Raw genomic sequence first — 24975 nt, 5'->3', positions numbered from 1 at the left:
CCTTGGGTTATGTGATGAAACAACTCCCAAATCTAAGTGGTTTACTAAGAAACAAACAAAAAACCAACAGAATCATCTTTGTCCATGCTATAGGAACACTATGGGTCAGCTGTGGCTGTATTCCAGTCTGTGAGCCAGATTCACATCTGCTTCACGTATATTTTCTATCTTGGTCTAGGGTGAAAAAAAGCTCTGGGAGCATGATCATTCTTATAAGCAGAGGAGAAAAGTGAGAGTGACTGAGCCAAGTTACAGACACATTTTAACATCTTTTATTATTGTGGCACATTTCAAGACCACTAAATTTCACTGGCCAAAGAAAGTCACATAGCAAAGATTTAACATTCCTGGAGTGAGAAAAATCCCCTCCCATGGTAGACGGACAAGAGAATAAATATCTGAACAATAATTCAATCTACCACAATTACATATTGTAACTTGTTTCTCTAGCTTCAGAAGTCTTAACTTCATGATGGAATGATGTTAATTACTGTTTCTACGTTTCATAGCCTAAAGATGGTATTCAACTCTTCATTCATTCAATAAATATTACAATTAGTTTTGGAGACAAAAGACATATATGCATGAAGAGTTAGTTACCTGATGATGTTTGTATAAATGGATGTCAGGAGAAGATGCCTGGTAAGTGTTCAGTAAAAAGTTGGTCATTAGTATGAGTCTGAAACTGACTCAGTGGGCATTAGACATGGAGCTGTTCAACTGTAGAGCTAATAACATTGAGTAGTAGTTGGCTAAAGAGTGGTAGAGGCTAAAGGCCACTTATCAGAAAGGATTTGGAGGCAATTTCAGTAGTACTAATTGAGGTATTGGCATATGGGTCTTAAAATTTGTGGCTCAATTCCTCAGTCTAGATGAAGAACTGACCAAAATCTCAGCTGCTTGTACCAATCTCAGCCAGTATTTCTACTGTCTTTTACCTAGATGACAGCAATGCTTTGGAAGGGTCTTTATTTTGTCCTTACACATGTGATGAGCCTACAAGAATAGGTCAGACCTCTGCTATGAATCTATAGGAATATACCTGGTTTGATCTGACTGGATTTGTGAGGAATTGGACTTACACTGGAGACCTGCCAAACTCAAATTTCCTATTGAGCTTTTTCCTCTCCATCTCAGTTCAGTATCCACTGGACTGATGGGTTCAGGACTAGTGCTTAAGAAAAAAAAGTATATATCTATACATTCTTTCTCCAGAATAGACTCAGCACATGGTCACGAATCTGCTTCGTTTTGACACCATAGATGATGGGGTTGACCATGGGTGGGAAAAGAAGATAAAAGATAGCAAGCAGTATGGACATGAGGGGCAGCCTGCTGAGCCACACGGTGCATCACTGAGGAGATGACCACAGGTGTGTAGGTGGACAAGATAGCACCCAGGTGGGACACACAGGTCCCAAAGGCCTTGTAGCGGGCCTCCTGAGAGGCAAGCTGTAGAACTGCCTGGAGGATGAAGATGTAAGACAAGGTAACAAAGAGCAGGTCCAACACTACTATGAACATGGCCACAGCAATGCCATAGATGTTGTTGAAGCGTGTGTCCCCACAGGCCAGCCTTACCACGGCCATGTGCTCACAGTAGCAGTGGGCAATCATTGGACCTCGGCAGTAATGGAAGCGTCTGAGCAGAAAGGGGAGTGGAGTCATCAGTGTCACAGCCCGAGTCACAGCAGCCAAGCCAATCTTGGTGATAAGTGGCCCAGTGAGGATGGTGCTGTAGTGCAGCGGCTTGCAGATGGCCACATAGCGGTCAAAGGCCATGGCCAGCAGCACTGCTGACTCCATGATGGAGAAGGAGTGGAGGAAGAACATCTGGACCAGACAGGCATAGAAGCTGATCTCTCGATCCCTGAACCAGAAGATGGCCAGCATTTTGGGAAGTGTTGTAGAAGAGAGGACAAGATCAATGATTGCCAGCATGGCCAAAAAGAGGTACATGGGCTCGTGGAGGGCTGCATCACCTCGAATAATGAGGAGAAGGGTGCAGTTGCCTAGAAGAGCCAAAGTATAGGCGAAGCAGAAGGGAATGGAGATCCAGACATGCAGATGCTCCAAACCTGGAATTCCTACCAACAAGAAGGCAGTTGGATGGGTTGAGGTAATATTAGAGGCTGCCATGGTTCCTGGAAATTCTCCTTCATCAGTTTTTACAAGGTAGCTTCTCCTATGTATAACTTCCTGGGAGCGTTAGCCTTTATTTCCATTGCTGGACCTTGAACAAAATCAGTTATTAGTCCTCATAGACATGGAGAAGCACAACCCACATTTCTACCCTCAAGGAGCTCAATCTCATTTAGTAGATAGAACATTACACATCATTAAAATGAATATCACAAGACAGTTTCATAAAAGAACAGAGAAAAGCTAGTGTTTTCTGTGTTCATGGTGATGTCAAATACCCTGATAAAAAGAAGTAAAAATACATTTAAGTCAATTCATTTTCTTTAAAATAAACCTTGGTACCTTTTCTACATAATTAAGCTAAACTCATAAATAATCATAAAAGCCAATTTTCTGTTCAGAAATCTCAGACTTAGGTGCCATGGTAAATAAAAACATACAATTTCCAATGCTCCTATTAATCACACAACTTGTATATTTTCTCTAGTACTGCTATATCTGATGTGGTTGCTACTAGCCAGATATGGCTGTTTCAACTTGTAAAAATTAAAACTCAATCGATGGACATGAGTTTGAGCAAGCTCCAAGAGTTGGTGATGGACAGGGAAGCCTGCTGTGCTGCAGTTCATGGGTCGCAAAGAGTTGGACACCTGAGTGTCTGAACTGAAAACTCAGTGTGTTTTAATGTGACTGACGTATTAACTGCTCAGTAGGAGAAGGCAATGGCACCCCACTCCAGTACTCTTGCCTGGAAAATCCCATGGATGGAAGAGCTTGGTAGGCTGTGGTCCATGGGGTGGCGAAGAGTCTGACACGACTGAGCGACTTTGCTTTCACTTTTCAATTTCACGCATTGGAGAAGGAAATGGCAACTCACTGCAATGTTCTTGCCTGGAGAATCCCAGGGACAGTGGAGCCTGGTGGGCTGCCGTCTATGGGGTCGTGCAGAGTCAGACACGACTGAAGCGACTTAGCAGTAGCAGCAGCAGCAGCATACATAACTAGTGGTTACCATATCGGACTATTCAGATACGGAATATTTCCATCACTGCAGAAAATTCTGGAGACAACTGCTCTAGAATGTATCTCCCAGGTCCCTTCCATATGCACAAATGTCTGTAATACAGCCCTGCCTTTAGCTTATTGGAAAAAAAAAATGAGCACCTCTTTTTGTTTTCCTTCACTTAAATTCATATCAACCTCCATATTCATGTGGCTCTCCCTCTACCCATTTTCCAGCTCCTTCTGTTCATCACAGGAGAATTCTTTCTTTTTAATGTTTTTTCATCACAGTTCAGTTCAGTTCAGTTCACTCACTCAGTCGTGTCTGACTCTTTGCGAACCCATGAATCGCAGCACGCCAGGCCTCCCTGTTCATCTCCCTGAGTTTACTCAGACTCACGTCCATTGAGTCTGTGATGCCATCCAGCCATCTCATTCTCTGTCCTCCCCTTCTCCTCCTGCCCCCAATCCCTCCCAGCATCAGAGTCTTTTCCAATGAGTCAACTCTTCGCATGAGGTGGCCAAAGTACTGGAGTTTCAGCTTCAGCATCATTCCTTCCAAAGAAATCCCAGGGCTGATCTCCTTCAGAATGGACTGGTTGGATCTCCTTGCAGTCCAAGGGACCCTCAAGAGTCTTCTCCAACACCACAGTCCAAAAGCATCAATTCTTCAGCACTCAGCCTTCTTCACAGTCCAATTCTCACATCCATACATGACCACAGGAAAAACCATAGCCTTGACTAGACGGACCTTAGTTGGCAAAGTAATGTCTCTGCTTTTGAATATGCTATCTAGGTTGGTCATAACTTTTCTTCCAAGGAGTAAGCGTCTTTTAATTTCATGGCTGCAGTCACCATCTGCAGTGATTCTGGAGCCCCCAAAAATAAAGTCTGACACTGTTTCCACTGTTTCCCCATCTATTTCCCATGAAGTGATGGGACTGGATGCCATGATCTTCGTTTTCTGAATGTTGAGCTTTAGGCCAACTTTTTCGCTCTCCTCTTTCACTTTCATCAAGAGGCTTTTTAGTTCCTCTTCACTTTCTGCCATAAGGGTGGTGTCATCTGCATATCTGAGGTTATTGAGATTTCTACCGGCAATCTTGATTCCAGCTTGTGTTTCTTCCAGCCCAGGGTTTCTCATGATGTGCTCTGCATATAAGTTAAATAAGCAGGGTGACAATATACAGCCTTGACATACTCCTTTTCCTATTTGGAACCAGGAGAATTCATCACAGAATTCTTATCTTCAAGATTGATATCTGATTTCCATTACAAAAAAAAAAAGCCCTTTATTCTTAACAATATCTAACCTTTCCCTCTTTTTCTCTTTTCTTTAAAATCCTTAAATATTGGAGTGGCTCAGTTTCAGCACAGATGCTCTTTTCTAGGTCCAGTTAATTAGTTTATGAGCATTAATACGATAATAGATTTAAAACATTAACATAATACTGGGCAAAGTAAGTACTGAAAGAACTTGCTCTCTTTTTAACATTAGAAAATTAAAATTTTGGAAACTTCATCTCTCAGATACCATAGTGTTAGATAGCTGAGTTCTAGCTTTCTCCAATTGCAGTGTCCTAAATAACTAGACTTTATTGCTTCCATTAAAACACCTTAGATGCAAAAAATTCAGCATATCCAAGTTGAAAATAAGCTAGTTTCTTTCCATGTGGTATGAAAAAAATTAGAATCTGAAGATATTGAATTAAATCATGACTGCTACTTACACTAGCTGCGTGGCCTTGCACTGATCACTTATCTCCAGGTCTGTTTTCCTTCTCTGTAACTGGGGAATTGTGATGTTCCACCTCACTTAGAGCTTGTTGTGAGGGTAGGTGGGATTATACATAAAATCCTTTAGTGTTGCAGTGTCTTATTTGCCATTTACCTTTCCTCCTCCATAGAACTACAGTTTTCCATTAAAAAATTGCTAACATTCTCCCTTCTCTGATTTTATATTCTCCTATAAACTCAGATCTCTGCTGCTCATCACAGGAAATATCTAGAAATGCTTTAGTCTCAACTGTTTGAAATAGCATTTGGTAATAAACCATTTCATTCCCATTCTGTCCCTGAAACTGCTCCCACTCACCACCAATGGCCGCTATGCTCTGGTAACTTAACTTGCTTTCATGCAACTCAGCTTCTCAGCAAGTTTTATCTGAATTACCATTCTCCTTTTTAAAATCCTCTCTTCTCTTGAGTACAATGGTACTACCATTTCCTACGTTCCTAGCTTCTCATTCAGTCCCGTTTCTGCCTTACTTCTAAATATTAAATCCTTTAAGGTCTCAATATTGAACTGTGGTCAATTTTATATTCATAGAACATTCAGTAAATATATTCAGTAAACTTCCAGAACAATATTTTTACTGAATAGGTTACAGATAAATCCAAGAACAAAACAGACTGATAACGATTGGTAGGACAAATTTTCTAAAGGTATGAGTAGGATAATAAAAGAACATAATAATCAAATCACAGTGTGACTGAAGGTATCACTATTGTGAAAGAAACAGGGTGATGAGGATAGTAAATCCTGAAGTTGGAGGACAGGGGAGGTAAGAAACTTTAAATAGAACTGCTGCTGCTGCTGCTAAGTTGCTTCAGTCGTGTCCGACTCTGTGCAGCCCCGTAGACGCTGCCCACCAGGCTCCCCACTCCCTGGGATTCTCCAGGCAAGAATACTGGAGTGGGTTGCCATTTCCTTCTCCATTAAATAGAACAGAAAGGGAATTTATGCAAAAACTGAGATGAGATAAATGAGATTAGTTTCTGGCTTCTTTAAAAGAAACTGGGATTCCATCAAGGTGGTTTATGTGGAGAAAATAATAGAAAAGAGTAAAACTGAAAAGCTGAGAAGCATATCCGAAAGTGCAGTACTGAGTTGGATAATGCTGTGACCATGTGTGTCCAACCCCACATGAAGAATCATGTAGAAGGCCCCCCTGGATCATCTACCTGACACAAAAGATTGAGTATATTCATCCACTGGCTTCCACCCGACCACCAGGTCTGGTTTCCACCCCACCACCAGGTCAAGGGTTGACCCAAATAGTGTTGATTTCTTCACACTCCCAGGTTCACACAGGTTCAAGAATAGCTCGAGCAGTGTCCTTCAGGTGCCGCATGCAGTGGACCAGAGAAACCCAGGGGCAGGGTGCAGCTGAGTAAAGTGCACTCAGGCCACACCTGCACTCAAGTAATTGCCCCAGCAATGGCTAGAACAAAAAGTTGGATGAGAAGTGGGACAGACATCACAAGATGGAGAATATAGGGAACTAACCCTTGTGCTAAGAACTCTAAGTAAAGGGAACAGTCAGAGCAAATGCCTTAAGGCAGAAGATGGCTAATGATCAAGGATCAGCTGAAGGCCAGTGTGGTTAGATGATGTGAATGTGAGAGAGATCCATACAGGACATATACATAGAGCCAGATCACACAGAGCCCTGAAGGCCTTTGCATAACTTTGCAAATGCTTATTTCTCTCATTGTCATTTTTTTTCTTTAGAGAAGCGATATATTAAAAAAAATACTTTTAAAGTTTTCTGCAACTTCTGTAATAAGGATAGCATGAATGAGTAAGGGTAATAACAGAAGAAAAAAAGACTCTGGTGTCTGTAATCAGGGAAGGAGAATGTTGGCTAAGAAAAAAAAGTGACAGCGTATATGCTAAGAAGCAATGGGATTTAAAAAAATAGATTAAATACAGGTCATGAGAAAAAAAGGAGTCAAAGATGACATCAAGATATTTGGCTTGAATAACTGGAAAAAGAAGCTGCCCTCAACTGAGATGGGGAAGGCCATGAAGAGGGAGAAAAGCTGAGAAATGTTTCAGAAGCTAAGTAGAAATCTAAATAAACCTGTTGATATATTTAGATATGAGTCTAGAGTTCAAGACACATTTTGGCTGCTGATATAAACTTATCACTGTAACTAAATAATAATCTATGAAGCTGAGATTATCAAAGCACTAAGTGTTCATAAAGAGTGGAGAACCAAGAACTGAAATCTCAATAATAGAACTTCTATCACATATGATAGATATCTAAGGAACCCCTCACTAGCCTTGGCTGGACCCAGCAGCATAACATCCTCTTCTCATTGGAAAGTACTTTTGCATATCTTAATATTCCCACATATCTGCTGGAACAAGTACTTAGCTTTGTAGGAGACAAAATTATGACAGCAGGAATTTTTGTGCTTTACAGGTTTATCTTCAGTGCCAATAAAAGTGTCATGTACCTAGCAAGCACTCTCTAAATGTTAACAATCTCACACCTATTGCAACTTCACCCTCATTAAATATGGATTTTCCCACAAAACCAAATATATTGACTTTACATCTGAGTCTCTACATTCTCCTGCCTTACTCTGTATACTTTTAGAACATAACTGATCACTTTGTGGCTTGTCCACCCTTTCTCAAGGAAAAATGCACCTGAGAAATCCCATTTCTTTATCCAAACACAGATTTAAAACAGTATCTGAATTTTATTTCTGCTGAAGCTCATCAAGAATATACACTTCCCAGAATCAGAATCTCAGCGTGGGAAAGAGAATGGGGACAGGCTTCTTCCCCAATACTCAGGATGCAGGAACCTGCTTGTAGTTAACATTTTTTCCAGGGTATACAGTTTCAAGAGCCAAAATGTCATCACTAGACAACAGAACTTGTCTTCGTTGTTTTCCCAAAAGTACTTAAATGGCTTTTCATAAACAGAAAGTACTAGTTGACACTTGCACCTGTTGGGTAGTTAGAACAGGAAAGAGGAGTCCAGAATAGTGGTGGCTAAAAGACAAGGAAGGGAAAAGCCCACGAAAATAGAACAAAGGAAGGTCCGAGGATTGGAGTGAGGACCTCAGGTAGAACAAACAGAATTCTTGGCTAGCCCAATTTACACAGGAGAGGCCCAGGGGCAGGAGAAAAAAAAAACATATAAAAAGAGGAGCCAAAGGGCTGGGGCTCTCTCATTCACTCTCACTCTCTTTGGTATGCTCTCTCTCTTTCTCTCTTTTCTCTTCAAATCTTTTGGGTTGGCATGCCCTCACACCTCAAGGATGTATTTTCCTTTATTTTCTAAATAAAATTAAGCTGTAATACAGAGCTGTAACAGTGATCCATTCGAGAGCTGTTTAACACTGGTCTGTCCTAGAGCTTGCAATACTGGTCTGTTGCTTCAAATTTTTGTTGTGATGAGATAGAACTGAGGAAATTACACACTCCCCTGACACATCTATTTAGTAGTCTATATCTATATTGTAAAGAAATATCATACTGATGGATTTTAAGATTAACACCCAGAGACAAGAATAGTCACTCACCTAAGGTCGTTTAAGGATGTGGCTTGTGGGAGAAGAACCTATTAGAAATGTATTCATTTCTACTTGCATCTTTTTTAGTTCAGGCCACACTTTCTCTCCCCTGATTCATGCAGAAGCCTCATAATTGGGCCTGGGTATGGGAGGTAACTGACTGTGCCCCCATCCTTCCCCATTCACCACACCTGTGTTAACCTCTTTCCTGTTTTCTGCAGTCCTAGCCCTGCCCACAGCCCTTAGTCTGACATAGAATTCTTGGCTCTGTCTTTTAGCTTCATGCAGTCCCAGTGGGAGAAATCTGAGAAGGTGAGAGCTTGGAAAGGAGCAGCTGGCTTTACCCTGACAAACCTCTGATCTTCTCCCAAAAGGATATGGAAGCAGACACTGCTGTACTTGGGAAGGGCTCTCAGGGGTTTACTGAACCCTCTTAATCTCTCCTCTGAGTGTTGACACTATGGGGCTCCCCTGACCCAGGGCTCTACTCTGTCCCTGGGGTTTCCAATAAGCCCATGTCCTGTCCATGTTTAGTGGTGCCAGTTCATACCTCCCAAAGGTCATTGCTTGCTCTCCAGAGGCTGAGAGCACTTGGTCTTCCACATGTCTCCCCTTATCCCTACACTACCTTACCCGTGTCTAAGAAAGAGAGCTCCATTAGAACATATAAACTGCAACCAAGTCCTACTTGATAGGAGTTCTGGCTGAATCAGGTCAAGGCCAACATCATCTCTTGGATATTTGTTTTCCATACATGTTACATATTGGCATTTATTTCCAGCTTATAAATTTGGAATGGCAATTTCTCTGATCTTATCTAAAATGGAGATCATGTTCTCAATTTCTCCTAATTTACCTGGATGATATAATTATATATTAATATTTGAGAAGTCCTATTGTAATTATTATCAGTAAATAATTACCAAACATCTATTAAAAATGGTTGATCTTTCTATCTGTAACTGACTTTAATATCTGCTATTTTGCAAAGTCCTGAGTTGGAAGCCTATTTTTATCAGGGTTCCTCATGAACATTACCTGTCCTAATTCCCCATAATACTTTAAAAAAGTGATTTAGAGCTGCTGCTGCTATGTCACTTCAGTCATATCCGACTCTGTGTGACCCCCTAGACAGAAGCCCACCAGGCTCCCCCGTCTCTGGGATTCTCCAGGCAGGAACACTGGAGTGGATTATAGAGGTATGCTGGACCTAACCTCATTGTTAGCCTTCAGGAGTAGTTTAGTAAGTGACCGCAAAACCCCCACAGCCCACAACCTCCAGCTCCAAAGATATATCTGTTATTCTGAGATGTTAAAGTGGAATTCCTACATAATACCTTTACATTTGGAGCCTAAGTTAACCAAGTATAGGCAGTCCAAAAGGTGGCATAAGGAGCAAAGCAAGCAAGACAGAAAAATAGGCTTTTGTGTTGAGAGAAATCTATGGTGGAACAGAGGACACACTGTTAAGCTAGGAATACCATGCTCACAGAAAACAGGTCTAGGACACGGCCAGCAAGGCTGAGTTGATACAGGCTTAAGTGGGTGAATACAGCTCATGGTCAGAACATCCAGGCAAAGCCAGATAAAGCAGGCAGGGCTTGAGGGAACAAAGTAGCTTATGTTTCCCCCTAACTCCATTCTGAGGGGATAAAGCCTGATATTATGGGGAAAGTGATGAAAAGACATGAGTGCGGAGGGACTGTGGCTTATATAATTGTTGGAGATAACAAATGGAATTGAGCTGAGATGTTCTAGTATTCTATTTGTGTCTTCCTGACTTTTGTGCATCAATATTAACTCACATTTATCTACATGTTTAAATTTTCTCATATTCTTCATTCTGCACAATTCTGTGCTATCTTATTTTTCTTCTGCTTTAAGAACTTTTAGTTTGCTTTTAGTGCAGGCCTAGTAGTGACACATTCCATCAATAATTATTTGTAAAATTCTTTCAGTCATCTTTAATCTCAAAGGATATTTTCACTGGGAACAGAATTCTAGATAAATCACTTTCTTATCTATTTAAAGCTATTACTCAATTTTATTCTGCCTTCTCTTTTTCTTGAAGTGAACAGTGAGTGTTACTTTTGGTCCCAGGAATTTAATGAATTCAAATGTGTCTTTCATTCACTCCAATACTTTTTTCATTTTTGGCTTGTTTCCCTCCTTTTTTGGCTTTTAATTTGCTTATCTTTGGCTAGCTGAGTTTTTTTTTTTTTAATCACACAGAAATTTAGACAAGGTAAGGACTTTGCAAAAGTTTCTTAACTTTTTTCAGAATAAAATTCAGAGTTCTGGTTAGAGAGTTGACATGATATATGTTTCTCAAAGACCGTGTCTCATTTCTATGATAAGAACAGAGGAAGAAGGTGAGGGTAGAAGCAGGGAAGGGTATGAAAACAATCCAAAGATTATGTTGTCTTCTAACCAAGGTGCTAATGTTGCATGAGGTGAGAAACAATCAGAGTTTGCATTATTTCCAGAAGTGCCAATGGGATTTCTTACAAGATTAGAAGGTGCGAGCAAAAAGAGCTTCAAAGATAACATCAAGACTTTTGACTCAAGCAACAAGAAGGAAGGAGTCTTGGGATCACTGAGTAGCATTTGGTCCTACACTCAAGCACTTTTCTTGCTGTTTAACTGATGATACACAGCTCTGCACACTCATTTGGGATGCTGGCAAGTCCTAATTTTTAGTTGTTTAGAAATATCATCACTAGGCCCAGACCACTGCACCAGGTTTCTTTTTCCTAATCTTATGTTCTGTGTATGATGGTGAAATGTCATCTGCTTATAGGCTGCTCACATTCCTTGTTCATGTTTTGTTCATATGCCAAACTCAAATGAGCTAATACAGAAGGTAATTTCTCTTTTACTGTGAGTGATTGATCATGGTTGCTCTGATGGTAGAGGTATTACTTGACTTTGGGAGCCTTGTAATATTGGACTTGTTCTAGAAACAAGGCCATTCCTTCTTCATTGGTGATGTATATGACCTACAGGCTGTAACACTCCTTGTGTAAGTCCTCAAGAGGATAAGCAGACCTCTCTTTTGGGAACTGCTTCTTTTCAGGCATGTTACTTGGTCTATTGGGCTTCCCAGGTGGTGCTAGTAGTAAAAAGCCCACCTAATTCAGGAAACTTAAGAGATGTGGGTTCGATCCCCGGGTCAGCACGATTCCCTGGAAGAGGGCATGTCAACACACTCTAGTATTTTTGCCTGGAGAATCCCATGGACAGGGGAGCCTGGTGGGCTACAGTCCATAGGGTTGCAAAGAGTCAGAAATGGCTGAAGTGACTTAGCAAAAACACATTGTTTGTTGATGTGTTGTTAGAACTTACTGTAATTTTTAAGCTTTCCATTTGTCTCAACTATGGTTTTAAAAAAACAGTTTTGACCCTGGGAACTATTTCTGTGTGTGTATGTATGGGGTGGGGGGTGGGTGGGGGTGCTGAGAATTGTGAGAGCAAAGATAGAAAAAAGCAATAAGTAGGTCTCTGGGTTCTTCCCCCCAACCCCCCCCCCCATTTTTTTTAATGGCTTCCAACGTTTCCTATTCCATCTGACATGGACTTTTTATCTGTCAAGGATAAAAAACAGAAATTTGTAGAGATAGACATATATGTATATTTCATAAACAGTAGTCTAAGAACTCACCTGCAATATAAGCGACACAGGAGATGTGGGTTGGGTCCCTAGGTGGAGAAAATCCCTTGGAGTTGGAAATAGCAACCTGTCCCAGTATTCTTGTTAGAAAATTCCATGGACAGAGGAGCCTAGTGGGCTACAGTCCAAGGGGTCACAAAGAGTTAGACAGGATGGAATGACTAAGCACACACACATGCATAATCTCTGAAGAAACAATGGGATCACAGGGTAAAAGTGCAAATATGCTTTTGTGGAAGATACCATATGATGGTGTACTAGTTTGCTGGGCTGGTATAATAAAATACCGTTCATGTGAGTGTATGCATGCTGACTCGCTTCAGTTGTGTCCAGTTCTTTGTGACTTCATGGACTACAGCCCACTAGGGTCTTCTGTCCTTAGAATTTTCTAGGCAAAAATACTAGAGTAGGGTGCCATTTCTTCTCCAGGGAATGCTCCCTACCCAAGGATTGAACCTGCATCTCCTGCACTGGCAAAAGTGTTCTTTACCGCTAGTGCCACCTGGGAAGCACAAAGGTACCATACACTGAGTGGATTAAAAAAGAGAAATAGTGGCTTCACAATTCTGGAGGCTAAAAGTCCAAGTTAAGGTGCTGGCAGGGTTGGTGTCTTAGAGCTTTATTCTTACCTTTCACTTGGCATTTTTCTCGCTCTACTTTCACAGGGTATTCCTCTGAGAATTGGGCATTTTGCCCATGCCCAAATTTCCTCTTCTCACAAGGATATATGTTAGAATTCCTTTTCTTTAAAAACTGTGGCAAAACACACATAACCAAAAATTTAGTTTCTTAATCATTTGAGACTTCCCTGGTGGCTCAACAGTAAAGGATCTGCCTGCAATGAAGGAGACCCAGGTTTGAACCCTGGGCCTGGAAGATCGCCTGGAGAAGGAAATGGCAATCCACTTCAGTATTCTTGCCTGGAGAATCCTTACAATTCATGGGGTCGCAAATAGTCAGACACGGCTGAGCAACTAACATTTTCACTTCCGTTTTAACCATTTTGAAGTGTATAGTGCAATAGTATTAAATACATTCATATTGTACAATCATTGACACTCACCTCCAGAGTTCTTTTCATCTTGAAAAATTGGAACTTGGTATACATTAAATAGTTAATGCTTATTCCTCTTTCTTTCTGCCTCAGGAAACCCCCATTATCTCTATGAATTTGACAATTTACATGCCTCATATCAGTGGAATCAAGTATGTTTCTTTCATAACTAGATTATTTCTTTTAGCATAATGTCCTCAGTGTCCATCCATGTTGTAGTACGTGTCAGAATATCCATTCTTTTTAAGGTTCAATATTTTTGTATATACCACATTTTATTCTTTTATCCATACATGGACACTTGCATTGCTTCTACATTTTACATATTAGGTATAATGTTACTAAAGGCATGGCTGTACAAACATCCCTTTGAGAGTCTGCTTTCAGTTCTTTTGGGTATGTGTACAGAGGTGAAGTTGCTGGGTCCTGTGGTGATTCTATTTTTAATATTTTTAGATGCTGTTATCCATAGTAGTAAGCCATTTTATATCCCCATTAACAATGTATAAGGGTTTCCAACTTTTCCACATCCTCATCGACAATTATCTGGTTTTTCTGATATAGCTGATTTACAGCACTAGTTTCAGGTGTACAACATAGAATGTTTTTATTAGAGTATATAGTTGTTCTACAATGTTGTTAGTTTCTGCTGTACAGCAAAGCGAATAAGCTATACATATACATACACTCCCTCATTTTTTGCCTGCCTTCCCATGTAGGTCACCACAGAGCAGTGAGTAAAGTTCTCTATGCTATAGGGTAGTTATCTGTTTGATACAAAGAGTCGGACACGACTGAGCGACTGAACTGAACTGAGTGTGTTTATGTTCGGAGAAGGCAATGGGAACCCACTCCAGTACTCTTGTCTGGAAAATCCCATGGACAGAGGAGCCTGGTAGGCTGCAGTCCATGGGGTCGCGAAGAGTCGAACACGACTGAGTGACTTCACTTTCACTTTTCACTTTCATGCATCAGAGAAGAAAATAGCAACCCACTCCAGTGTTCTTGCCTGGAGAATCCCAGGGACGGGGGAGCCTGGTGGGCTGCTGTCTCTGGGGTTGCACAGAGTCGGACATGACTGAAGCGACTTAGCAGCAGCAGTGTGTTTATATCAATCCCAGTCCCTCAAATCCTCACACTTCTTCTTCCACTGGTATCCATGGATTTGTTCTCCACATCTGTGTCTCTATGCTTTGTAAATAAATTCTTCTGTATCATTTTCCTATATTACACATATAAACACTACTATATGATATTTTTCCTTCTGACTTTACTCTATATGGCAGTCTCCAGGTCCATCCACATCTCTGAAAATGGCATAGTAGTTTTATTCCTTTATATGGCTAAATAATATTCAGTTGTATATATGTGCCACATTTTCTTTCTTCTGTTGTTGATGGACATTTGGGTTGCTTCTGTGTCCTGGCTATTGTAAATAGTGCTGCAGTGATCATTAGGGTGTATTTTGAATTACAGTTTTCTCCAGGTATATGCCCTGTGAGACACTGCTTTTGCTGTGTCTCATAGATTTTGGATTGCTTTCATTTTCCTTTCTCTCTAGGTATCTTTTGATTTCCCTAGTTATTTAGAAACATTGTTTAGCCTCCATGTGTTTATTTTTTATAGTTTTTTTTCCTTGTTGATTTCTAATCTGTGTTGTGGTGAGAAAAGATGCTTGAGTTCAAATGTCTTAAATTTCCTGAGGCTGACTTTGTGGCAGAGTATGTGACCTATCCTGAAGCATGTCCCATGTGTACTTGAGAAGAAATTGTAGTCCACTGCTTTCGGATGGAATGCACTGTAAAAATCAGTTAAGTCCAATGGTGTAATACGTCATTTAGGGGATGTTATCTTTTTGACTTTTTTCTGTCATAAATGCTATTGTCAATTTCTCCCTTGTGACTGTTAGTATTTGCCTTATATATTGAGGTGCTCCTATGTTCAATGCATATGTATAATTGTTATATCTTCTTCTTACTTATCCCTTCCTCATTATGTCCTGTCCTACTTTGTCTCTTGAAACAGCCTTACTTTAAAGTCTATTTTACCTGATACAAGTATTCTATTCCATATTTCTTTTGATATCCATTTGCATGGAGTACTTTCTTACACATCACTTTCAGTCTGTATGTGTCCCTAGATCTGAAGCGGGTCTCTTTAGACAGCCTGTGTCTTTTGATTCAGTTTAGTTGTGTCCAACTCTTTGTGACCCATGGACTGCAGCATGCCAGGCTTCCCTGTCCATCACAAACTTCTGGAGCTTACTCAAACTCATGTCCATCAAGCTGGTGGTGCCATCCAACCATCTCATCCTTTGTCATCCCCTTCTCCTCCAGCCTTCAATCTTTCCCAGGATCAGGGTCTTTTTAACTGAGTCAGTTCTTCACATCAGGTGGCCAAAGTATTGGAGTTTCAGTTTCAGCATCAGTCCTTCCAATGAATATTCACGACTGACTGCCTTTAGTATGGACTGGTTGGAACTCCTTGCAGTTCAAGGGACTCTCAAAAGTCTCCAACACCACAGTTTGAAAGCATCAATTATTTGGCACTCAGCTTTCTTTATAGTCAAACTCTCACATAGACACATGAGTATTGGAAAAACCATAGCTTTGATGAGATGAACCTTTGGTGGCAAAGTAATGTCTCTGCTTGTTAACATGCTGTCTAGACTGGGCACAGCTTTTCTTCCAAGGAGCTAGCATCTTTTAATTTCATGGCTGCAGTCACCATCTGCAGTGATTTTGGAGCCCAAAGAAATAGTCTCTCACTGTTTCCACTGTTTCCCCATCTATTTGCCATGAAGTGATGGGACTAGATGCCGTGATCTTAGTTTTTTGAATGTTGAGTTTTAAGCCAAATTTTTCACTCTCCTTTTTCACTTTTGGCAAGAGGCTTTTTAGTTCTTTGCTTTCTGCCATAAGGGTGGTGTCATCTGTGTATCTGAGGTTTTTGATATTTTTCCCAGCAATCTTGATTCCAGCTTGTGTTTCATCCAGCCCGGCATTTCGCATGATATACTCTGCATGTAAGTTAAATAAGCAGGGTGACAATATACAGCCTTGATGTACTCCTTTCCTGATTTGGAATCAGTCTGTTGTTCCATGTCCAGATCTAACCATTCCTATTTGACCTGCATACAGATTTTTCAGGAGGCAGGTGAGGTAGTCTGGTATTCCCATCTCTTTAAGAATTTTCCAGTTTGTTATGATCCACACAGTCAAAGGCTTTGCCATAGTCAATAAAGCAGAAGTAGATGTTTTTCTGGAACTCTCTTGCTTTTTTGATGATCCAACAGATGTTGGCAATTTGATCTCTGGTTCCTCTGGCTTTACTAAATCCAGCTTGAACATCTGGAAGTTCATGGTTCACACACTGCTGAAGCCTGGCTTGGCAAAATTTAAGCATACATTGCTAGCATGTGAGATGAGTGCAATTATGCAGTAGTTTGAGCATTCTTTGGCATTGCCCTTCTTTGGGATTAGAATGAAAACTGACCTTTTCCAGTCCTCTGGCCACTGCTGAGTTTTCCAAGTTTTCTGGCATATTGAGTGCAGCACTTTCACAGCATCATCTTTGAGGATTTGAAATAGCTCAACTGGAATTCCATCACCTTCACTAGCTTTGTTCATAGTGATGCTTCCTAAAGTCCACTTGATTTTCCATTCCAGGATGTATGGCTCTAGGTGAGTGATCATACCATCTTGGTTATCTGGGTCATATGGAGATTTTTTTTGTACAGTTCTGTGTATTCTTGCCACCTCTTCTTAATATCTTCTGCTTCTGTTAGGTCCCTACCATTTCTGTTCTTTATTGTGCCTGTCTTTGCATGAAAATTCCCTTAGTTTCTCTAATTTTCTTGAAGTAAATTCTAGCCTTCCTCATTGTATTATGGGACAATGGACTGGTTCAAAATTGGAAAGGAGTATGTCAAGGCTGTATTTTGTTACCCTTCTTATTTAGCTTGTATGTGGAATCCATCATGTGAAATGTTGGGCTGGATGAAGCATAAGCTGGAATCAAGATTGCCAGAAGAAATATCAAGAACCTCAGTTATGCAGATGACACCACCCTAATGGCAGAAAGCAAGGAGGAACTGAAGAGACTCTTGATGAAGGTGAAAGAGGAGAGTGAAAAAGCTGGCTTAAAACTCGACATTCAAAAAACTAAGATCATGGCATCATCATGACATTAGTTCCATTGCAGGTCCCATCACTTCTTGGCAGACAGATATGGAAACAATGGAAATGGTGAGTTACTTTCTTGGGCTCCAAAATCACTGCAGATGGTGACTTCAGCCATGAAATTAAAAGGCGCTTGCTTCTTGGAAGAGAAGCTATGACAAATGTAGGCAGCATATTAGAAGGCAGACATTACTTTGCCAACAAAGGTCCTCATAATCCAAGCTTTGGTTTTTCCTTTAGTCATATATGGATGTAGAGTTTGACCATAAATATAGCTGAGAGCTGAAAAACTGATGCTATTGAACTGTAGTGTTGCAGAGGACTCTTGAGTCCCTCCGACAGCAAGGAGATCAAACCAGTCAATCCTAAAGGAAATAAGTCCTGAATATTCATTGGGAGGGCTGGTGCTGAAGCTCCAATACTTTGCCCATCTGATGTTAAGAGCTGACTCGTTGGAAAAGACCCTGATGCTGGCAAAGATTGAAGGCAAGAGGAGAAGCGGACGACAGAGGATGAAATGGCTGGATGGCATCTCCTATTCTATGAACATGAACCTGGGCAAACTCCAGGAGATGGTGAGGGATGGAGAAGCCTAGTGTGCCTCAGTCCAGTGGGTCTCAAAGAAAAGGACATGACTGAGTGGCTGAGCAACAATCTGTCCAACTAATCTGCCTACATAACATAGATGCTTTTGTACTTTTGACTGTCTCACCTCAGTTGCTCTCAAACCTATCCAACTTTCTTTAACAAATCAGGATTGAACCAGAAAGTATTCCTCAAAGATGAGGAGTCTCCTGCCAAGATTTTTATCTGACTCTCAATTGTAACATAAATTTTATATTTTGCTGGTATTTTTTCCATTTGAGTCAATAGAGTCAGTTTTCCTTGTTGAAGGCAGAAGTATAAAATAAACAATACTATTCCCTAAAATAGAAGATTTGCATTGGTCTGGCAGTATTTCCAGAACTATAGATCCCTCAGATCTTAGGCCTTTCTTTTTAAATCTAAAGAATCATTTCTCAGATTCAATTCTAGAATTCTTGATTCTAGAATTTAGTCACAGAAGGATATTGGAGTATCCAGGGCTTCCTATGTTGCCCCTTAGTTCAGTTCAGTTCACAGTTCAGTCGCTCAGTCATGTCCGACTCTTTGCGACCCCATGAATTGCAGCATGCCAGGCCTCCCTGTCCATCAACAGGACACAAAACTCTTGGTTTTTAAAATTTGAAAATCTTTGAGACAAAAAGATGACAAAAAATTGATAATCAGGGTATCTGATCTGGCAGAACATGCTTATCTTCTTGGTCTCAGATGAGATTATTCACAAAGACCCTCTGTGCCTGGCAAGAGGAAGAACGTTAGTTGAAACCATGCCTCTCACTCTCAAGGCTCCAAGTGGTGTGAAAGTGGATTCTAAGCATTCCTGGGGCACAAGCAGAATAAATGTTGGCTGAAAGAGAGTAAGAGTGGTCACTGTCCAGTTTGAAGAGGACTCTCTAGCTAGACAAAGGCATAAGCATGATAGAGTGGACAGACCCTGCCAGGACTGTGTGGGGGTGTGACTGGTGCTGATGATCCACTGAGATTGCAAAGACTCTAGGAGGAGGTGGTCAAGGTACAACAGGCCCCAGGGTGAAGAATTATCAGAATTATAGCACAAGATGTATCTGGGATTGAGGATAGCCAAGAAACAAGGAAGCAGGAGACAGTCCTCTCCTATATGATTGCTATAGTGTTAGTCTTCTAAGAACCCACATATACCCTACTGAAGTTTTAAACATAATGCAAGGTAAGTTGATACAACAACTTCTGAGAGTTCTTAAAATTCAGTTCAGTCGCTCAGTCATGTCCGACTCTGTGACCCCATGGACTGCAGGATTCCAGGCTTCCCTGTCCATGACCAACTCCTGGAGCTTGCTCAAAATCATGTCCATCGTGTCTGTGATGCCATCCGACAATTTCATCCTCTGTCGTCCCCTTCTCCCGACTTCAATATTCCCAGCATCAGGGTCTTTTCAACTGAGTCAGTTCTTTGCATCTGGTGGTCAAAGTACATACTTTGGAGTTTCAGCTTTAGCATCAGTCCTTCCAATGAATATTCAGGACTGATTTCCTTTAGGATGGACTAGTTGGAACTCCTTGCAGTCTAAGGGACTCTCAAGAGTCTTCTCCAACACCACAGTTCAAAAGCATCAATTCTTCAGCACTCAGCTTTCTTTATAGTCCAACTCTCACATCCATGCATGACTACTGGAAAAAACATAACTTTGACTAGATGGACCTTTGTTGACAAAGCAATGTCTATGCTTTTTAATATGCTGTCTATGTGCATATAGCTTTTCTTTCAAGGAGTAAGTGTCTTTTAATTTCATGGCTGTCATCACCATTTGCAGTGATTTTGGAGTCCAAAAAAAATAAAGTTTCTCCCTCTATTCATTGTTTCTCCATCTATTTGCCATGAAATAAAATTTATTTGCCACAAATTATTTTTCAAATATTTTAATATTTTTTGAGATTTTTTTTAAGTTTTAATTTTTACTTTATTTTACTTTACAATACTGTATTGGTTTTGCCATACATTGACATGAATCCACCACAGGTGTACATGCGTTCCCAAACATGAACCCCCCCTCCCACGTCCCTCCCCACAACATCCCTCTGGGTCATCCCCGTGCACCAGCCCCAAGCATGCTGTATCCTGCATCGGACATAGACTGGCGATTCGATTCTTACATGATAGTATACAAGTTTCAATGCCATTCTCCCAAATCATCCCACCCTCTCCCTCTCCCTCTGAGTCCAAAAGTCCGCTATACACATCTGTGTCTTTTTTGCTGTCTTGCATACAGGGTCATCATTGCCATCTTTCTAAATTCCATATATATGTGTTAGTATACTGTATTGGTGTTTTTCTTTCTGGCTTACTTCACTCTGTATAATTGGCTCCAAAATAAAATTGACAAACCATTAGCCAGACTCATCAAGAAGCAAAGAGAGAAAAATCAATAAAATTAGAAATGAAAATGGAGAGATCACAACAGACAACACAGAAATACAAAGGATCATAAGAGACTACTATCAGCAATTATATGCCAATAAAATGGACAACGTGGAAGAAATGGACAAATTCTTAGAAAAGTACAATTTTCCAAAACTGAACCAGGAAGAAATAGAAAATCTTAACAGACCCATCACAAGCACGGAAATTGAAACTGTAATCAGAAATCTTCCAGCAAACAAAAGCCCAGGTCCAGACGGCTTCACAGCTGAATTCTACCAAAAATTTTGAGAAGAGCTAACATCTATCCTACTCAAACTCTTCCAGAAAATTGCAGAGGAAGGTAGACTTCCAAACTCATTCTATGAGGCCACCATTACCCTAATACCAAAACCTGACAAAGATGCTACAAAAAAAGAAAACTACAGGCCAATATCACTGATGAACATAGATGCAAAAATCCTCAACAAAATTCTAGCAATCAGAATCCAACAACACATTAAAAAGATCATACACCATGACCAAGTGGGCTTTATCCCAGGGATGCAAGGATTCTTCAATATCTGCAAATCAATCAATGTAATTCACCACATTAACAAACTGAAAAATAAAAGCCATATGATTATCTCAATAGATGCAGAGAAGGCCTTTGACAAAATTCAACATCCATTTATGATAAAAACTCTCCAGAAAACAGGAATAGAAGGAACATACCTCAACATAACAAATATTTTAATATTTTTATGGAAAATATTTATTTTACACAATAAACTTATTTGCCACAAAGAAAGGCAATGCCAAAGAATGTTGAAATGACTGCACAATTGCACTCATCTCACATGCTAGCAATGTAATGCTCAAAATTCTCCAAGCCAGGCTTCAATAGTACATGAACAGAGAACTTCCACATATTCAAGCTAGATTTAGAAAAGGCAGAGGAACCAGAGATCAAATTGCTGACATCAGTTGGGTCATCAAAAAAGCAAGAGAGTTCCAGGAAAATGTCTACTTCTGCTTTATTGACTACACCAAAGCCTTTGACTGTGTGGATCATAACAAACTGTGGAAAATTCTGAAAGAGATGAGAATACCAGACCATCTGACCTGCCTCCTGAGAAATCTGTATGCAGGTCAAGAAACAAGAGTTAGAACTGAACATGGAACAACAGACTGTTTCCAAATTGGGAAAGGAGTATCTCAAGGCTGTATATTATCATCCTGCTTATTTAACTCATATACAGAGTACATCATGCAAAATGCTGGACTGGAAGAAACACAAGCTGGAATCAAGACTGTGGGAGAAATATAAAAAACCCCAGATACGCAGATGACACCACCCTTATGCAGAAAGCGAAGTTCTTAGAATTGTATCAGACAAATTAAGGATTTTTAAAATCAATTCCAATTTCTTATATAACTTTATTTTTACTCTAAACCCCATTATGGACAGATGATTCAGGGAGAAAAAATGAAATTTTGAAAAAAATGAAATGACATTTTGCATAACTGGGTTTGAGTATAATTTTTTTACTTGTTATACAAGGAAATATTTAAGAGTATTTAGAGTTTTACTGTCACAAGACTAAGTGAAATGGCAGCCCACTCCAGTACTCTTGACTGGAAAATCCCATGGACAGAGAAGCCTGGTAGACTACAGTCCATGGGATCACAAAGAGTCTGATACGACTGAGCGACTTCACTTTTGACTTTAAACATTTAAAAGCCTCAGTGGGTACCAGGCAGTCAAGGAGAACAGAGAAAAGCTAGGTCTGTGTATTTGACTTTCTGCAGAGAAGCAAAGAGCAGTGATTTCTTGATCTGGGGTTGGTACCTTTTACAAGTGAGGCACAACTGCAGAAGTCCTTTGGCTTTTCCAAGAACTTGCTCCTGTTACCCTTCCCATGGGCCTTTCAGTATACAACAGAATACCATTTTTAAAAGACAAGTTTTTTGTGTGCCGGGAATTATGCAGCATTTTAAGTTCGTTATCTCATTATATTCTTATAATTAACACACGAGGAGCTACTATCATTGCTTCCATTTCGAAGAAGAGGCTGAAGTTTAGATTGTGCAGCATATGAAAAGTCTAGAAATTACTGGTTCAGATCCATCTCTACCCTTTATTCTAAATCCAGAGCCCAGTTCTTAAATTATTAATACTTGTGACAAATAACACTTTAATAACTATAATGTTGCCTCCTCCCTTAACTATTCCCCAATCTTTATTTTTTCCATGAAGACTTGTAGACTAAAAATGTGATGACAGTGTATTTTATTTCCACCCTAAGTATGGGTAATAGAAAAGAAAGATATTTGTGTGAAGGAGAAACAAGGTGTTGGCTTTGAAATAAGAGGGATATTCAGTTATTGGACTTAACACATCCTCATACCGTATTCACCAGGGTATCTTTCCTCTTATCCTGAGATAACCCTTTGACTATGAAAGGGCTCAATCATGACTATAGTTGGCAAGGAATTAAATACTATAATTAAGCTTATATCCTGAATCTGATAGTTCTGGATATTGTCATGGATGGTGGTCCCTAGGATGGAGGAGAAGTGCACATACAGGTAGTATTTTTCTTCTTTATCTGTATACAGTATTGAATGACTGGGGATAAAGAAACTAGGGATTACGAGTAGTTGGTCTTAATCTATAGTAGAACTAACAGGTCATCTGTAAAGGAACACCTTACTGTGGGATTTTGGAGGATATTGGCTAGAAAGTTCAATTAAGTACAGATTAAAAGCCCTGTATCTCCATACACACACTTTGCTTCACATAGTGTAAATGGACTTTTGGCTAATGCCAAAGAATTATCCTGTGTAATGCCAAAGAATTCTCCTGTGACAAAATCTCCTTGTTCATGGCCATCAGTGACACCAAGGCTGAGGGAAATAACATCATTTTTCTTTGTTTTCTCAAAGCCCAAGGTGTGATCAGGAGATAAAGTAAGCTTCTAAATCTGATTTTATAGTATATTTTCATCAACTCCTAGTACAAGTTAGCAGATAAATTACATTTGGCAATAAAATTATGTTCATAGAACACAATATTTCTCCAACAAACAGACTTGCTTTTGGCACTGAACTCCAGGACCCTTGATAAGGAGATGGGAAATAACCACATTTCAACCAAAACCATGGAAAAGAAATATTCCCAACCAAACCTTAGGCTTAGGCATAATATCCTGAGGAAATAGAAATTTATGCCTGGCTTGGGGGGTGGAGGTTAAGCTAAACTCTAGAAAGTTTCTGGTATTTTTTTTTTTTAATATAAGGCTTGAATTTTAGTTCTGGCTTAATTATTGACTTCTTTATGTACAAATACAAAGATGATTCATTATATGTTGGCTTCGTCATGATAAGTTGCTTCAGTCGTGTCTGACTCTGTGCAGTCTTATCGACTGTAGCCCACGAGGCTCCTCTGTCCATGGGATTCTCCAGGCAAGAATACTAGAGTGGGTTTCCATTCCCTTCTCCAGGGGATCTTCCCCATCCAGGGATCGAATCCCCAACTTACATCTCCTGCATTAGCAGGCAGGTTTTTTTTTTTTTTTTTTTTTTTAAAACCACTAGCACCACCTGGGAAGCCCTAGCTTTTGAATTTTTGTAATGGGTTGGAAATTGAGAAGGTTAAATGAACATGTTAGATTTAAAGTCTGAAACATCAACTAAAATGGACATACCATAAGTGAGTGAGATTGCTTCATTCCATTTGTTATCACAAAATATAGGTTTGAAGTAGCCATCACATGATGGAACTTCTATGATCAATAAAGTTCATACATTTCATTTTGATAACTTATCCATAAGAATTATCCAAGGATATCTAAAATTTTATCAAGGTTTGCATCTACCAGTGGGAATATATTTATTCTTATCACCTTTACTCAGTTCTCTATCCCACCTTTTTCAGGTGAATAATCCCAGTGTTACCTTCTTGCTTCTGTCATTTACTTTAGTTTGGCTGCTGTGCTTCATGTATGCCATTTCAGAGCCTCCAAAATGGAATCTCCTAATATTCTGTCTCTTCCTCCCCACTCACAGTCAACTTTTCAATGAGGATATATGGGATATTGCATTTCCATTTATCTATTTAAATGGGAGAGTGATCTGGCTTGAGGACTTCCACACCCTTCTAAAACAGTTTACAAATTCTGTTTGTAAAGGTCTGGAAAAATTAGAATGATTGATCTGAGACTTGGAATGGGACTCTACTACCCACAGGAGTTATACTTTTACCTTTAAGAAACTATGCAAAACACTCTCTCCAAAGAGAAACCAGAAGTCTTTTACCAAAAAAGTCAAATATATAAATGATCCTCCTTCTGTTGTCTGTATGCTTGTGTCTATTGTGCTTAATTTTATGAAGTCAAATAGTAAAAGGAATATTGTACAAAAATTCAAGCCCCTGATTTCCTCTTTCAAATATTTCAGGTATTCTCATCTCTGGAAATCCATGTCAAACAGAATATATTCTAGTGTTCCTCTTATCCCCAAAACTCTGGTAAGACTTGGTTATATGGGTCTTATTTCATTGGCTACCCTGGTCAGAGCCTTTTCCTGCCATCATTAAATATCTGTATGTCTCATACATGCAGAACAC

The 24975-nt window shown here is 39.9% G+C and overlaps 1 protein-coding gene across 1 annotated transcript; it reads right to left on the bottom strand.

The window, feature by feature from the left end:
* Nucleotides 1–1196: 1196 nt before the first annotated feature.
* Nucleotides 1197–2139, bottom strand: LOC138420662 (olfactory receptor 52K1-like). The gene is given in 2 exon segments (XM_069553974.1): nt 1197–1314; nt 1316–2139. Coding segments are annotated over 2 exon segments (942 nt in total).
* Between the last annotated feature and the right edge of the window lie 22836 nt (nt 2140–24975).

This window comes from Ovis canadensis, chromosome 15, assembly GCF_042477335.2.
Source record: "Ovis canadensis isolate MfBH-ARS-UI-01 breed Bighorn chromosome 15, ARS-UI_OviCan_v2, whole genome shotgun sequence".
Classification (NCBI taxonomy): Eukaryota; Metazoa; Chordata; class Mammalia; order Artiodactyla; family Bovidae; genus Ovis; species Ovis canadensis.
This window is presented reverse-complemented; position numbering and strand designations above follow the sequence as displayed.